Raw genomic sequence first — 17,294 nt, forward strand, 5'->3', positions numbered from 1 at the left:
CTACATCATGTCAAATATGCTGACCTGACTCCTTCAGAAGATGGAGTGGAGATGTCTGCAGTGACCTCTAACCTGTCATCAACAACTGACTCCAAAGAATTGCAACTGAGGAGATTGGATCTTGAATGTCAAAAGATTGATTTAGAACTTCAAAAAGAGAGATACAAAAAATTGCAGCTTCAACTTCAATTGAAGAGGCTCCATGCTCAGAATGACAGAGCTGCAATGCCTGCAAATCTGCTGGCAGATCAAATGTCAGCATGAGATCTGAACTTGAGGTCTCAAATGCAATATAACTTCTATGACCCAGATAGTCATGTTGACAAGGCAATCAATCAGTTCAAACAGAATACTAAATATGCCACTAAGCTGAATGCTCTGGTCAGATCTTCAAATTACCTCTCCTGGCATGTGAATATGAAGGCCAGGCTAATTGATGTTCAATGCTGGGTTATATTGGAGGACAAGCAAGTCAAAAGCCCTGATAGAGACCCTGAATGAGCTCCTTTTTAGGAGGCCAAAAATCACTGGCTTTACACATTCATTTTGAACACGTTGGCAGCCAGCATTAGGCCCCATTTTAATAAGTATGATGAGGGCAGGATTGCTTATTCTCTTTGATATGTGGTTGAGAAGGAGTTCTTCATTCTGAGAACACAGCTCTGCAGAGAAGCAGTCTTGGCATTTACATCAATGAGTGATGTCCAAGTCATCAACATACACACATTTTTTGATAAGTTCAATGATGTTACTATGAAATTGGAAATACTCAATATCTTACTGTCAAATGATGTGGTATTCCACATGTTCTATTCTGCACTTCTCAATATATAGTGAAACTATGTACAAAAGAAAATTGAGGAGGTACAAGAGTCTAAATCAAAGTCTGTTATGTTGGATGTTCATTCAACCATGGAGGAAATACACTCTTGATTGAATCTCCTCAAAGAGGTCAAGAAGCCTGCCCAGGCGACTAATTCTTCAGCCAATATGACTCAGGCTGAAAACACAGCTGCAGGTTCCAATAATAGCAGCAATGTCCAAAATAATTCAGCCCATGAGGGCTGACTCAGGAGATGCAGAGGCTATCAAATGAGCAGACATTTAAAGTCTGATCTTTCAATCTGCCTGAAATGTGAGCATCATCATGATGGGCTCTGCTGGGCAGCCAATCCAGATAGCACTTCTGAAGAATAAAGGACCACCAACACAGTAAGAATAGAAAAATATAACAATAAGAAGAGTAGTGAGGGCAAGAAGACCCTATCAACTGCAAATGACAGCTCTGAGACATTTCAAATAGTGAATCTAGTGCAGGTCATTGAGGTGCCTGTGTACTCTGCTGAACCAATCACCAACCCACTCATCATATGAGACAGTGAGGCTGGATGTCATATTGCATGTGATTGATTATGATTTTCTCAAATAACAGAGGTTAGCAGCTCTATGATTCAAGTGGTCAATAAGACTATTTTGAAGGTTCAAGGAATCATGGTCACCTCCATCCCAGTTGGAGAAAGATTAATTGAATTTGACCATGTCTATTTGGTGCCAGGCTTATCTACCAATCTCATATCTGCTGGCCTATTGGAGCACCAGGGCTATATTCACTGTGATCTGCAGGTGGACACTGGAAATTACTTTGAGATAATAGCATCTACAAAAAACAATATCTCCTACACAATTTTGAATTTCAATAATATATATATTCTATTTGACACCTTCCCTATGTTCAGGGGTATTATGAATGATCTGGAGCTTGGACCACTGGCATACTTGGCAGTCTCAAAGCCCAGGGTGATTTCAACAGATTATGATCTGAACACTACATCACTGGGTCTTTTCAACTGCAATAACATGGAGCAGCTGATTAACCTGAAGGATTCAGATACTGATACCTTCATTTTGTCCTCACCAACCTGCTTACCCATCATTATGCTGAAGCAGCTACTGATTGATGAGTGGCACCAGCAGTTGAGCCATATTGATGAGGAGAATCTAATTAAAATGTTGCAGGAGCTCTGTTTTGAAATTGTCATCATCAGCTCAAAGAAGCTCTCATTCTGCACCATATGTGTTAAAGCCAAGCATAAATGTGCAAGTTATAAAAACACCTCTCTACACTGTGCTATCTGCAAAGGTCTTAAAATCTGGATGGACCTATTTGAGGGTGGAGAAATGCTTGGTAATGAAGAAGATACACCATCCTATGCAGGTAAGAAGCTTGTGATGATGATCACTGATGATGTCATGTGAATGTAGTGGACCTTTCTATTGAAGTGCTGCAATGAGGCTCTAAAATATATATGAACCTTCAATCAATTTATGAAGAATCTGCTCAATCATGGTGTCACAATTATTCACTCTGACTGTGGTGAGTTGAATTCAAACATAGCAGTCATCTATATAATGAGTGAGGGTATTAAATGAGAATCAACCCTGTCTCATACTCCACAGCAAGATGGTGTGTCTGAACATTCTATTGACCTGATTATTGAAAAAGTCTAAACATTATTAATAGATTCCTCTGCTCCTCCTCAGATGTGAGATGAGGCAGTAATTGCAGCAACTGAAATGCTTAATCTTATGTCAACATCAGCCAAGCTCTATAACAGTGTAGAGGATCTAGATCTGAAGTCAATTACCTCATATGAAGCTTGGCTCAGGGTCCTGCCCTCTGCACATGGAATTCACTGATGAGGGTACAAGGCTTATTTAAAAATAGTGCTCAAGCTGAATATAAAGATGACCTTGTAATTGCAGAAGCTTATATTTACAGGCTATGATGATTTTACTAATTATAGATTGGTCAATCCTTCTAACAGTCACCTTTACACATCAAAAGACATGATATTTCAAGAAGATCTTCATTTGGCAGATTCTTTGGCCTCATCTGAGCAAGGTATCAAGAATCTGTCTTTCACTGCCTGCATGGCTGCAGTTGCAATCCCCTCCACCTAACATGATTTATCAACAGATGATTTCATGATGGATGAGAAGTCTCTACCTGCCCCCTCAGTATTTCTACACTCTACAAATAATTAATAGATAGACTATGAGATTACTGTGTGAATTTCAACATTTTTGATGCAGAACACTACTGCTCTCCCAGGGTTCACTTTAAAGATGGAGGATTCTCCAATGCCCACTGAGAATATTACTTCAGTGAGGGAGGCCTCAGTGAGGAATTTCACTGACAATTCAACTAATGTCTCTGCAGACCCTAAGATCACTGACTTGTCAGTTTCAAAGAATCTCACCTGAGCTCAGGCATCTGCAGATTGGAAATATTACTTTCATGCCTGCATTAAGAAGATTAATCACCTCAAGCAGATTGGTGCATGGTGACTAGTTGAAAGGACCCCAGATATGATGATTCTACATGGCCAATGAGTGTTTGACAAAAAGATTAATAATGCAGGTAGAATTGATTGATATAAGGCCTGCTGAGTAATCTGCAGCAATTATCAAGAAAAGAGTGTCAACTATTCAAAGACATTCACACCAGTTGTATCAGCTTTCATCTCCTGAGCACTTATGACAATCTTGGTATTCTGAGGATGTCATGTTCTGCAGATCAACATGATTACAGCATTCTTAAATGCCTGGCTTCCTGTCAATGAATGTATATATATGCATCAACCCACCAGGTTCCGCGAGGGATGTGGTGATCTGGTATGTGAATTGATGCAGAGACTATATGACCTGAAGCAAGCAGCACTATTATGATATGAGGAGCTGTGAAAAATGCTATTGAAAACAGGCTTCTGCATCAGTTCTCATGACACCAGTTTTTTCATAAATGACATCTACAAGGTCTATATAATCATCTATGTAGATGATGTTCACCTATATAGCCTGAATATATTGAATATTGAGTGGACAAAAGCCCAGATCACTACTAATTATGAGATTAAGGATGTGGGTGATTCAAACTGGTATTTGAGTATGAAGATTGATCAGAATACTGAATCATTATCACTGTCCCAGCCACTGTTCATAAAGAACCTGCTTGAGAAATTCTCAATGAATGACTGCCACCCAACATCTTCCTCTATGAAGGAGAATGTTGATTTCATGAGTGATAATGAAGAATCAATTGCTTATACAGCAGAATTTACATTATGTTTCTATCAATCAGAGGTTGACTCTCTGCAATATCTCACTGTCAACACACACCCTGATATAAGCTTTACTGCTGGCTTTCTAGGGAGATTCAGCTCCTGCTCTATCTTGAAGAGTTAAGCAGCATTCAAGCAAATTTTAGATATCTACAAGGCACACCTGACATAGGTATGTCCTACTGAAAAGACACAGATATAGAATCTATGGCATTCACTGATGCTGATTGGGCAGACTGTGATCCAGGTTCCTGCTCCATCACTGAATATGTTATTTATATGACAGAGGGTCCTGTTGCTTAGTGAAGCAGCAAGCAGACAGGTATTTTAAAATCATCTACCAAGGCTGAATATATTGCATCCTCAGAGGCTACCTATGAGCTTGTCTGCCTTCAGGAATTGCTGGAGGATGCTGGCTTCATGCTGTCCCAGCTCAATAATCTTGATGATAATAATAGCCCAATTGAATCACTGGCCAATAAGCTGGCATATACAATTCAGGCAGATAATAAATCAGTGATTGAACTGATCAAAAGTGAGGCTATTCCACGCTGTTCTAAGCATATAGAGGTCTGCTTTCATACTCTTTAGGATCTTATCTGCAAGAACAAGATCTCAATTAATTACATTCTGTCCACTGAGAACACAGCAGACAGGCTGACCAAGTCACTTGAGATGACTAGATACACCCTATGACAGCAGATATTAGAAGATGTGATAAGCAGGCAGAAATGATTATATGAAGGAAATGACTAATTTTTCAACAATATGGGTTTTCCAGTCAAATTATGCACTGATACCTAGCTACAGGCTATTTTTTGTATGTAATCTCACATACAGTTACATCAGTGAGTGGGGGTGTCAGGCCTATCCGCCTTCTTATGTAATCCGCACTGTATATAACTTTCGCGTAGCTAGTGATCGCCTCATAATCAATCAAGCAATCTATCCTTGACATATATATTTTATAGGACAAGTTAGAGTTCTATTATCAACTTGAATATTGATAATCTGATGAAGCAACTTGCTTATTGAACAAATAAGACATAAGATTTAAAGCAAACTAGCGCTTTAAGAACTAATACAATCACTAAAGATAATAACAATACAATCTTTACCACATTCACTAGATGTAATTTTTGTAATATTTCAAGATATTCAAAGACTTATTGCTTTCAGTTAAACTTTGATAAAATATCAGAATAATAAAAGAAACTTCAAAAGAAAAAAGATATCAATAACTCTGAAAATACTAAAAAAATAAAAAAAATAAAAATAATAATAAATCTTCTAACAGTAAAATGCCAGATTTTCTTATCTTATAATTAAATATTGATGTAGTAATTACTTTATATTAGCATCATTCAATATTATCTCTAAATTCTAATATTTTGACACCTGTGCAAGCTTTCATATAACAGGTGAAAAGCACTCAATGTTGTGTGCAAAGTCATTTAAAAGAGATTTAATAATCAGTACTATAGATGAAAATTAAGAACAGATTAAAGAGACAGATATTATTCTTCTAAAATCAAAAGAAAAAAATATCTTAATTAATAATATTCATTGAATTCTCAATCTTATTGTCTATCTCTTGCTCTTTACAGTGCTAAAGAATTAAGATTTTTAATATCAGCTTTCAAATATCATTCCTTTCTACTTTATGATAAAGGCTTTAAATAGTGTCAGTTTCATTACTATTCATATACCTATAAATTCAATATACAAAATTACTAGTAGAATGAAATCTCAAGATGATATTCATCATTTGTCTTGAGCTATTAATTTTATAACTAAATTTTATGAGTATAAGAATATTATATTGATAAAAACAGAAGAATCTGATAATTATATTTTTTTGATTAAAACTTTTATGAAATAATATATCAATTTAAAATATATTTACATTGAGATGATTATTACACTAACAAAAGACTCTTCATCTGATATTCATATTAAAAAGTCTAAAACAGACTTCTTTTATAACAGTTATATAAAAGTAGACATGGCATGCAAATTCTCTCAAATCTCTATATCATGAGCATTATGAGCAATATAACATATTCATATTAACCTTACTGATAACAGTTGTATACTAAATAATATGTTTGATTACTCTATTAAATCACAATGAGGAATTAAATATTATATATTTATCACTAATAATATTATTTATTATTGATAAATATATTTTTTACATATCAAGAACTAAGTTGTAGATTATTACGCTCACTGAGTTTAATTAATGAAAAATCTTAATTTTACATTATCAGCACAAGTTAAGACAGATATTGACAATATTTTTTGATCAGTAAAAATAATCAAAATGATGATTAAAGATGATATAATTAAAAATTAACTTTATTTCAATCTTCTCATTAAGATGATATTTCTAAGAGAGAAATTTATATAATAATAACATGTATTAGAGCAGTACTTATAGATATGAATTTATCAAAAAAGTTTTGAGTAGATGTTTCTAAAATACTGATTACAATTATCAATAATATACTAATATTTATCACTTTTTATAATGAGAAGTGTTGATTTATCAGTAATAATGATGAAGTATTTACATAATACTATTATATAATTTTAATCTCAGTGCTAATCAATATCTTACCTCAACTTCATCATTTTAAAGAGTTAGGTATTAATGTTTATACTTATTTTTATAAATCTCAAAAATCTACTAATAAATTATCTGTTAAAATAAAGATTATCAAATTTATTAAATTCTATATTAACTTAATTTATCATCTGTAAAGTTCTACTAATAACAAAATAATTATTATCAGTAATATTATTTTCTTTGCAAAAGTATCTATAATATTAAAAGAAAATATCATCTATACAACAACTAAAATCACAAGTTCAGCAATATGTGAGGACACTAATGTGGATGAACTAAGTATCAAAAAGAAGTATAAGAAGCTCTATAACTAAGATCATAAAAAGGTAGATGTATAGGTGCTGCAAGTACTATGGAGAGAAGAGAATAGCAATAGATAAAATATATATATAGAATTGAATAGTAGCTAATTACTGAATCTCTTAAAGAAACTTTGAGAATTTAAGATATTTATATATATAAATAAGTAGTAATAGATTTTATTTCTAATCTTTTATAAAATGAAGTATTAGTAATACAGTAATATAAATCTTCATGAAGTGTTAATTCTATCCTTCAGAAAGTGCTGATGCTAAAGAACTGATTTTTAAGAAGTGTTAATCTATGCTAATTCTGAATATTGAATTTTGAGATGATGCTGATTCTTTAAAAGATGCTGATTCTAAAGTGCTTTGATAAGTAGTATAATAAGTAATATGAGGATAAAAAGCTAGTATAGAGAGTCTTGACATCACAGTTGCCCTTTTCTTTATAAGTGCAGATCTCAGTAGCTTTAGAAGATAGTTAATTTTGAATATAGAGGTAAGATGTAAGCATAAAGTGTTTGTTGATATAAAGAATAACATTTATAATACTTATTCAGTGATGTTGAGAGATTGATTGTGTGAGATGATTGTCATGAAAGCATTTATTGCTATAAGAATGAAGAGAGAAGGTATTTTTTGAATTTTTCTTCTTTTACAATCTCACAATTTGAATCATTATAAATTCCTTACAGTTGTTGCTATATCTGATTTTGAAGTTTTTCTCATTTCTTTCTTATCTATATCAATATGACAGAATCAATTTCTGCACTCTTTGAATAAGCTCTTTTGTTCTTTAGTGCATTTGATGCCATCACATGTGTGATGACAGTTTGACAAATCTACTAAGTTGTTATGAACCAACAGGAGACTCCCAGGGATCATTGGATAAGAATTGCAAAGGATAAAGGAACTAGGGTTTCAAACAGAATAACCCTGAGTTTCAGGACTAACCTAAAGAGATGATCACGTGATTGATAGATTGATAGATTGGTATGACTATCTATCAGACATTATCAAGTCTACCAGGTGGTAGATTGATAGGCTGGTATGACTATATATCATAAGCTATCAGATCTATCAAGAGGTTTCCATCATGTATATAAACATGCTCATTACCTCTAGGATCAAGAGGCCTATCTTCTTGATCACAATCAATTTTTTATTCTTCATTCATCTACTGATCTCTACTTCATCCTACTCACATTGTGTCTGTGTTTATCTGATACATCCTCACTCCTATACTTGTTATAGCTTTGACCACCTAACTCTACACCCTCTCAGGTGCCTGTCTCATCCAAGTCCTACACACATCTGACCTCTTAGCTATAGCTATTGTTGGTTATAAGGATTCTTTAATTGATGTCCTTACTACTTGTGATAGTGGCACTATCCCTTGTCCTAGTTATTAAGCTTACAGCACTCCTGTTCAGCTTAACCTTACCCTTCAGCTACAGGTGAAGCTTGCTAGTGATAGAGGCGCGGTAGCATAAGTCATAGCTCATAATTGTTTGATCATATGACTGATTTTATTTTAGAGATATTTTCTGTGAGTGATGTTTGCTCAAGCTAAGTAGTTTATCTGTGATATATAATTATTCTCACTATGATAAATGCTATGATTCTTGCTGTCTTGCACAGAAGTCATGTATCTGAGTGAGTATAGTGTATATTTAACTTTTTTACTCATTGTGATGACTGATAATTGTTTGCTTAGCTTGCTTTCTCTTCTGAGTTGAGTTGACTGCTTTTCAGAGCTTTCTGTTCTTTGAAGAGTGAGTAAGATCAGTGAAAATCTCATGTTATCAAGTCAAGTTACTGTGTCTGATAGCAGTGTTAACAACTTTCTCTTGTGCTCTTTATTCAGCAGAAGCTTGTACTGCTGTCTTGATTGATGTTGTTTATTGTGCTCAGTGCCAAATTAAGACTGCAGGTGCACTGATAGTGTCCTCTGAGAATGAGAAATGAGAGAATACAGAGAAAGAAGTTGTGTATGAGATGAAGAACTATGAGTTGACTGAAGAGAAGAGTATTGAGTTGGAGAAGAGAAGAATTACTGTTTCTGAGCAGCATATAATGACTGTGATGATTGTGAATAGAAATTAAGTCAGAGAGAACTAGAGATATGCATTTGAGTCTTTGACTTGTTCAGATAATAATGAAATAGATTTTTTTTGAAGATTTGATAATTTTTGATGCCTTGTTTGCCTCATTAAAACCATATAAAAAAAAAACTTATTTGGGAAAAAGTAGTAAAAAGAGTGCATATATGAAGAAGAATTAGTGCTTAGCACACTTTTCAGAGTAAGTTTAACACACTTGTTACTATGATTTCTGTTGTTTAAAAATATCAAATACCTCAGTCTTTTGAATATTTTCAATAGATTCTCATATATCATTTAAAGATTCATAGCTCTTTCAGTGTATATGATATCATTTTTTATTTTGATATTTCTCTTTAATATTTTCTCAACTTGAAATTCTTTCTCATCATTCACTAGCTTTAGTGCTGAAGGTGAAGTAATATCATCTCTTATTTTATAAAATTTAAGTAGTAAGATATGAAAGATAGAGTGAATATTATATATTGAGTATAAAAAAGAGAGTTTATATATCTATGTATTTCAAGATTTAATAATTTAAAAAGAGTCAATAAATTTATGATTCAATTTTTTAGTGAAATAGAGTATGTAGAAACTCTTTGCATTGAGAAGCACTTAGTTCTTTACATGAAAGCACTTTGTACTATATTTAAAGTTATAGTATATATTTTACATAGTCTTGATCTTTTTTAGCTATCTTTCAATTTTTTCTCATATTGCTTGTATTTCTTTGACCTGGACAATTGTTTCAATTGAGCTTGAATAGAGTGAATTATTGATATCAATTTAGAGAACATATCTATAGTTGTGAAGTACATGAGCTGAAACTTTATTGATTGAGCTATATCATAAATTATTATAGATGAATTGCCTTAAAAACAGTCATCTATCTCAGTCATTTTGATAAAAATTTATGAAGTATTGAAGATAATACTTCAATATCTGATTCTGATATTCAGTTTAATTATTTGTCTATAAATAAAAGACTATAAATAGTCTTTATTTTATCTCAAATAAACAACAGAGAGTTAATCAATACTGACTTGTGAAAAGAGCTTCTTTGTCTGAAATATAATTTTCAGAGATATCAAAGATACTATAAACATGAGTATAAATAATGTTTGCAAGACCTTCTGCAGTAATATCTTTTGTATATAAAATGAATAAAATATATTCGATTAATATATTAGCTAAGACAAGAATTATATCATAGATATTATCTAGTCAGATAATGATTAAGAGACTAGTAATAAAGTTCATAGTGATAATTTATCATAAATTGATTGATGTTGAAATTAAGTCAAGTTCATCATACTGTTTATAATAGTACACTTTCACTCTCTGATAAATATTATAAGTATGAATATATTTAGTAATATCTTAGATAAGATCATGACAATAGCACTTACTTTGAACACATTTAATGAATTATTTTATATCAAAATAATTCCTTATGAGTTATTCTAATTGATGCAGATTCTTTCTTTGATTAACACTTATTGCAGTAAATATAAACTCTATTATTTATCTGAAGTAGACTGTCTTTTGAGATAATTTAGAATATATTACTACTCAAGATTATCTCTTTATCTATTATTTTCTGCTTCTTTGCTATGGTAAAAAAGTCTATATTCTGTGCTTTAACAAGATTCTCTCAATGAGAGACTCTAGCATATCTATATATACTGATTCAAAGACTATAGCAGTGTTAACCAGCAGTCTGAGAATATTTCAATTCTTAAAATGTTTCTTTGAAACTAGATTTTTCTCTCTCAGAGATTTTCTGATCACCATATTGAGTAATTTTAATGAGTATGATATGAGCTTGTGAGTGAGCATCTGATACAGTGATAAGAGAGAATCTGCACTCAGAGTGAGGTTTGAAAGAGGTTCAGAGCTCAGAGTATTAAAATTAAGAGATTTCATATAGAGTGTGTGCTATTGATTATAGACTTATGTGCAGTTAACAAGAATTATAAATTTTTTGTAAGAGTTAAATTTTTAATTCTATTTAACATTGTGACAGAGCTTTTGTTGCAGAGTAGAAAGCATGATTTCATCATGAAAAAAATTAATATAATCTGCACAGTGACTGAGTTCATCAGCTGGGTTTTATTTATCTGAGCAGTGATATAAAATGAATGCATATGCTAATAATGCTTCTATTCATCTAGACTGATATTGATTCAGTATTTTAGTTATTATGAAATACTGAAGATTGATATAGTCAGAATAGATACTGATTGAATATTAACTTTCTTTCATATAATAATGTCAATTCTTGAAAGATGCAATAATTGCAAGAAGTTCCTTGTCATGAGTATTATATCATATTTTTGCATCTAGAAGTTTGCAAGATTAAAATACAATTGAGTGCCATTGATTATTATCTTATTTTTAAGAGATAATGACAATCACTGCTACTGTTGAGGTATCAGATTCAATCTGAGTTTCTCAGCTTAAGTCAAAATGAATGAGTAGAGAAGCTCATGTGAAGTGTTTTTTTAGATTATCAAAGATGCATTGAATATCTTTTGTTTATATGAACTATGACTTTCATTTCTCTTTTCTTGAAATCTTTATGAGATCAAAGAGAGGCTTTGTAATTTTAAAGTAGTTTTCAATAAAGCAGTAATAGAAGTTTGTAAATTTCAAAAAAATCTGAATTTTTTTAACACTAGTTGAGACTGATCATTCTGTAATGATTGTCACTCAATTTGATTTCATTTTAACACTCTGAGGTCCAACAATAAACTTCAAAAAGAAGGTTTTGTTTTTGACAAACTTGCATTTAGTGTATTTTGCAAACAGATTTATGCAGTCTAGACATTCAAGGATTTTTTGTATATACGTTTTATGCTCATTTATTGAGTTTGAATAGATAAGAATATTATCTAGATAAATCACACAGCATATGTCAAGAAGATCTGCTAAAGTGTAGTTTATATAGACTTAAAAGATGACAGAGGTATTTATAAGCTCAAAAGATATAATATTATACTCAAAGTGATCATATTATGTATGAAATACTATTTTTCATCTATCACTGTGCTGAATATGTATTCTATAATAAGCATCTCTAAGATCAATCTTAGAGAAAATTTATGCTTCAGAGAATCTATCTAGTATCTCACTCATAAGAGATAATGAATATCTGTTTTTGATTGTGAGATGATTCAGATCTCTGTAGTCTATACAGAGTCATAGATCTTTATTCTTCTTTAAAATAAAAAGAATAAGAATATCTGCAGAGCTCTAAGAAGAAGATATTCAATCTATTTTTAGTACACTATTCAAGTAGTTCTGAAGAGTTTTCAGCTATGTTTCATAGAGATTGTAGATAGGTATGAATAAGAGTTTAACTTTTTCTCAAAATTAATTGAGTGCTCTGCATCAGATACAGATATACTAGACACACTCTTCTTAGAGAAAAATATATATATGATCAGATATAGTTGAGCAGATCATTGATGAAAGCTGTATTTGCAAGTAAGCTGACTTCTGATAGTGTTGAGATTTCAGAAAAAGATTTATAGGTCTGTAAAATTGAAGCAGATACTATTGTAAGTACATAGTCAAAAGTGTTAGTGAGTAATTCATTAGTAGTATTTATTACACTCAGAGTTATCTTTTGATTGTTTGATGTTTAATAAAAATAGAATTCTTTATTCTTTCAATCAATGAGAGAATTAAGTTGTTTGAGTCAGAGAAATATTAGTATCATATCATAGTCTGAAAGTTTAATAATACAAAAGAAGTGAGATTCTTTGATTGTAATTTTTTACTCTTTGAGACTTTTATCTCTAGATTGATGATTTCAAATAAGCATGTTTGATGATCATCAAATCTTTTTATTTTACATAATATACATTCTGTTAATTGTAATTTGTATAATTTGACTCAGAATTCACTGATAAAACTTGTCTAAGCTTTAGAATCTATAAGAGTGAGAATTGATATATCTTCTGTGAGAGTTAGAATTTGAACAAAAAGAAGAAAGAATAGACTTAGTAATTGCTGACTTTTAAATGTGTTGAGAGTTGTCATTGCAGCATAAATAACACTTCTTATTTATTTTTTATCTCTTTTGAATTTGATTTGAAAGTGTAGAGGATTAAGCTCTAAGAACTAGAGGCTAGTCCTCCTATATAATAAGGACGAATTGCTTGGGAAAGGGAAGAAAAGAATGAGATGAGAACACAAGCTTAAGCAAGCTCGCGTAGCATGATCACGTGCGCACGTGCAAATGATGACTAGTGCGCATGTGCAAACAATGACTAGGCTGGCTGAGTCAGCCAGCCAGAGTGAATCTAGGAGTTCAGCCTCTTATAATACCCCTCTTCTCCCTCTTTGTTGCAGGTCTTTACAACTATTTAAAGCCCTCTTTTCATCTAATTTTGCCTGCTGAGAGGTCTTTCAAGTGTTCAAAGTCTTCACTTCTTGTAGAAGACTTGCATCATTCCATATAGGCTCAGCTCAATCTACTCATTTAACAAGGTATTGCTTTTCCTCTGATAGATTCATTCACTTCAAATTTCCTCAATCTCAAACTCAGGTTCTTTTAGAATCTCTATAGTGAGTGACTGTCAGTCAGTTTATCTCTGACTAGACAGGGGATTCATCACTGCAGTATGTAGAAGCTTTACATTAAAGACATTGTGAATGTCAGATAAGACATTCAGTTAGTAAGCATGAGATTCTATCTTTTTTAACACAGTATATTGATTGTATTTTACATTCAGCTTCTTACACAGATGATTAGTTCTCATGTTCTCTAAGCTCAATCAGATCTTATCTTCAGATTGAAAGCTTGAAGCTAAGTCTCTTCATCTATTCATATAGTTCTTTTGAGATTGCTGAGCATCTGTCATTTTTACTTGAGCTTACTTCAATACTTCACAGGCCTTCTTCATATAATCATCTGCAAACTCAATGAAATTATATGATGTTTTGACAGAGAGTGCATTAGCTATATCAATGAAGAAGATATGAAAAAGATGTATTAAAAAGAATGAGCTCACATCTGTTGAGGCAGCATCTCTATTATTGATGATCAGCTTTGTCAGAGACAGTCATTCACACCAGTCATCCTGTTGAAAGTTAATGTACTTGCATAGATAGATTTTCAGAGTCTGATTCATTCACTCTGTAGCTCTGTTAGTCTCTAAGTGATAGACTGTGAAGAGTCATCTCTTAATGTCTAATTTCTTACATACTTAAGTTCAAAACATGCTTGTGAAAGCTGATTCTTAATCTGATACTTCTGCTTTAGAAATGCCATGTTGAGAAATGATATTGTGAAAAAACACTCTAGTCATCATCTTCACATCAATTTTCTTAACTACTTTTAATATAATTCTCTTAGTCAGTCAGTCTGTTATAATCATGATGTTTGTGTATTCTTTAGAGCTTGATAAGTTTATATTAAAGTTCATGAAAAGCTTCTGCCACATATGTTCAGAAATAAGAAGAGGCTTAAGCAGTCTCTGATGTCAATCTCTTTATATGATGTTTAATCTGCAAAGATGACAGTTTCTGATTATTCTTCTCACATCAGCAGCATAGTCTGACTAGTAAAACTCATATGTTAGAACTTCTGCTGTTTGCTCTCACCCAGAATAGCCAGTAAAAGATGAGTTATGAGTCTTGTACACTAATCTGATTTAAAGAGGTTTGAAGTCTGGCACTCAGTTATAATCTTGAAAGAGAAGCTTTTCATTCTCATTTAAAGAGCACTCAGAGACAGAGACATTAATGCTGAGTTCAGAAGAAAATCTGAAACTTTTCTCATGAAGAGTCTGCTCCAGATGCTGCAGAATCTTATCATTTTTGTGAGTCTTATTTCACTGAGCTTGAAGAGACATCTCAGGTTTCATACTGGCAGCAGCTACTATTGGTTTTATTTCAGATGCCAGTACATTAAACTTAAGTAGTTGAGCTTGTCTCTGCTTGATTCTCTCATCATCAGTGCTCTGTGGCATGTTCTGCTCTCTTCATAATAGAGCATCTGATCCAGTATTCAACTTCCCTGACTGGTAATCAATTTTGAAGTTGAATTGATAGAGAATATTCATTCAATGTAGCTGTCTTTCATTTAGTCTGTGTGTAGTCATGAAGTATTCTAGATTCTTATGATCTGTGAGAATCTTGAATTCCTTTACACTTTGTAGCTCAGCATCTCATTTCTTTAAACACTCAATTATCACTAATAACTTCTTATCATGAATCTCATAGTTGCATTCTGCAGGTGAATGCTTGCAAGAGAAGAAGGCACATGAGCATAGAATGCTCTGCTCATCATATTGTAGCAGCACTCCTTCTGAGATGTAATCTGAGAAGTTTATTTTCAATATAGTTTCACAGTCAGGATCAAATTGAAGCAGAATTGAAGCAGAGATAAACATTGATTTTAGACACTTAAAAGCTTCCTCAGCCTTGCTCATTCACAAAAAAGGAATATTCTTGTGTGTAAGAATTGTCAGTGGGATTGCAATCTTTGAGAAATTCCTGATAAATCATCTATAGAAATTGGCAAAGTCTAAAAATCCTCATACACCTTTAAGAGTAGTAGGTGTCACTCATTCCAAAACAGCTTTAACCTTCTCTGAATTTATTTGTATACCCTTGCTCACTTCAATGATGAATTCAAGATATTTTATGCTATTCATCTTGAACTCACTCTTTCTGATGTCTGCCTGCAGGCCTGCTTTCTGTAGATGCATAAGCATCTTTTGTACATGCTCACAATGCTTCTGTAAGTTTCTTGAGGAAAATATCAAGATGTCATCTAAATAGACTGAGCAGAAGTTGTCCAGATATTCATATAATGCCCAGTTGATATATTTTTGAAATGTGCTCAGAGCATTGGCCAAATCAAAGAGTGTAATCAGCTACTCAAATAGCCTGTATCTGGTTCTAAAGGCTGTTATCCACTCATCACCTTTTGTGATTCAAATCTTGTGAAAAGCTGCAATAATGTTCAGCTTAGTGAATCATTTAGTCTGTTCAATTTGCTGTAGAGTTTCACTGATTAATGATAGAGAATATCAATCCTTTCAGATGATTTTGTTAAGAGCTTGATAGTTCACACAGAATCTTAGCTCACTCCCAGGCTTCTTTGCAAATAGTACAGGAGCAGTCACAGAGAAGTTGCTCACTATAATAAAACTCTTATCTAGATAATCTGTAAGAGTCTTTCACAAAGTCAGTAGTTTCTCTCAAAACATATTATATAATAAGCTCCAAGGGGGTTGTTCCATACTATCATCAGTTTTTTTAATCAGTTCAATCTCATGATCTCTATCTGGGCAACAAAGTGGGGGTAGAGCGTCAGCAGCTTCCTTATCAAATATGTTCAAAAACTCATGATAATGTTTAGGTAGCTTTTCTCTAGAGTCAATCTTTGATTTCACTTCTAGAGTCTTTTAAATATTGGTCAAACTGACAGTGAAGATCTCAATATTTCACTTCTCTCAAGTGCTCATAAGCCTAGAGAAGCTTATGGCAGAGATGGGAATCACATCAGCTTTTGCATTTGAACTAGGCTCTATCTCTATGCCACTCTCTTTAAATCTCACAATTCTTTGATTAGGGATCACAGTCACCTTTTGCTGGGCCAGCCAGGGGTCATTTAGATACATATCATAATCATATAACTCATTCACCATATAGAGAAAGGCTCATTCAGTTATATGATCATTTATATCAATTTGAATGCCAGTCACTATGCTTGTGGAGAGTTCCATGAAGTCTTCAAAGCTAGTCATTTTAACAGGGGGAATTTCAATACACAGGAGCTTATGCTTGTTAACATAGAATTGAAAAATAAGATCATAGACATTACATTCACTGTCTATCATTGCTCTAGTTGAAAAGATATTATCTACTAAAGCATCAACAGTGAAGAGTTTGAATATCATCTTAGATTTAAATCTTCTTTATTACTTTCTCATAAGCTTCTTATTTTGCTTCTTTCAGTGTCTTTTAGTTGGAACTACTCTTTTCTCAAATTCTCACTCATATTCACATCATTGTCATCCAGTACCAGCTTGGAGATCATCTTAGCTATCATGAGAGTGACAGGGTATCTGAGAGGTTTGAACAGACAGCTCTTAATTATATGACCTTCAGCTCTGCA

General features: G+C 32.7%; 1 protein-coding gene across 1 annotated transcript; it reads right to left on the reverse strand.

Moving 5' to 3' along the window:
• Window positions 1-7,936: 7,936 nt before the first annotated feature.
• PAAG_11447 (hypothetical protein) lies at window positions 7,937-14,438 on the reverse strand (the record flags this gene model as incomplete). The annotated part of the gene is made up of 2 exons (XM_015847097.1): window positions 7,937-8,009; window positions 14,374-14,438. The coding sequence occupies 2 exons, from the start codon at window positions 14,436-14,438 to the stop codon at window positions 7,937-7,939; spliced, it is 138 nt and encodes a 45-aa protein (XP_015703229.1).
• Between the last annotated feature and the right edge of the window lie 2,856 nt (window positions 14,439-17,294).

This window comes from Paracoccidioides lutzii (assembly GCF_000150705.2).
Source record: "Paracoccidioides lutzii Pb01 unplaced genomic scaffold supercont2.5, whole genome shotgun sequence".
NCBI classification, from domain to species: domain Eukaryota; kingdom Fungi; phylum Ascomycota; class Eurotiomycetes; order Onygenales; family Ajellomycetaceae; genus Paracoccidioides; species Paracoccidioides lutzii.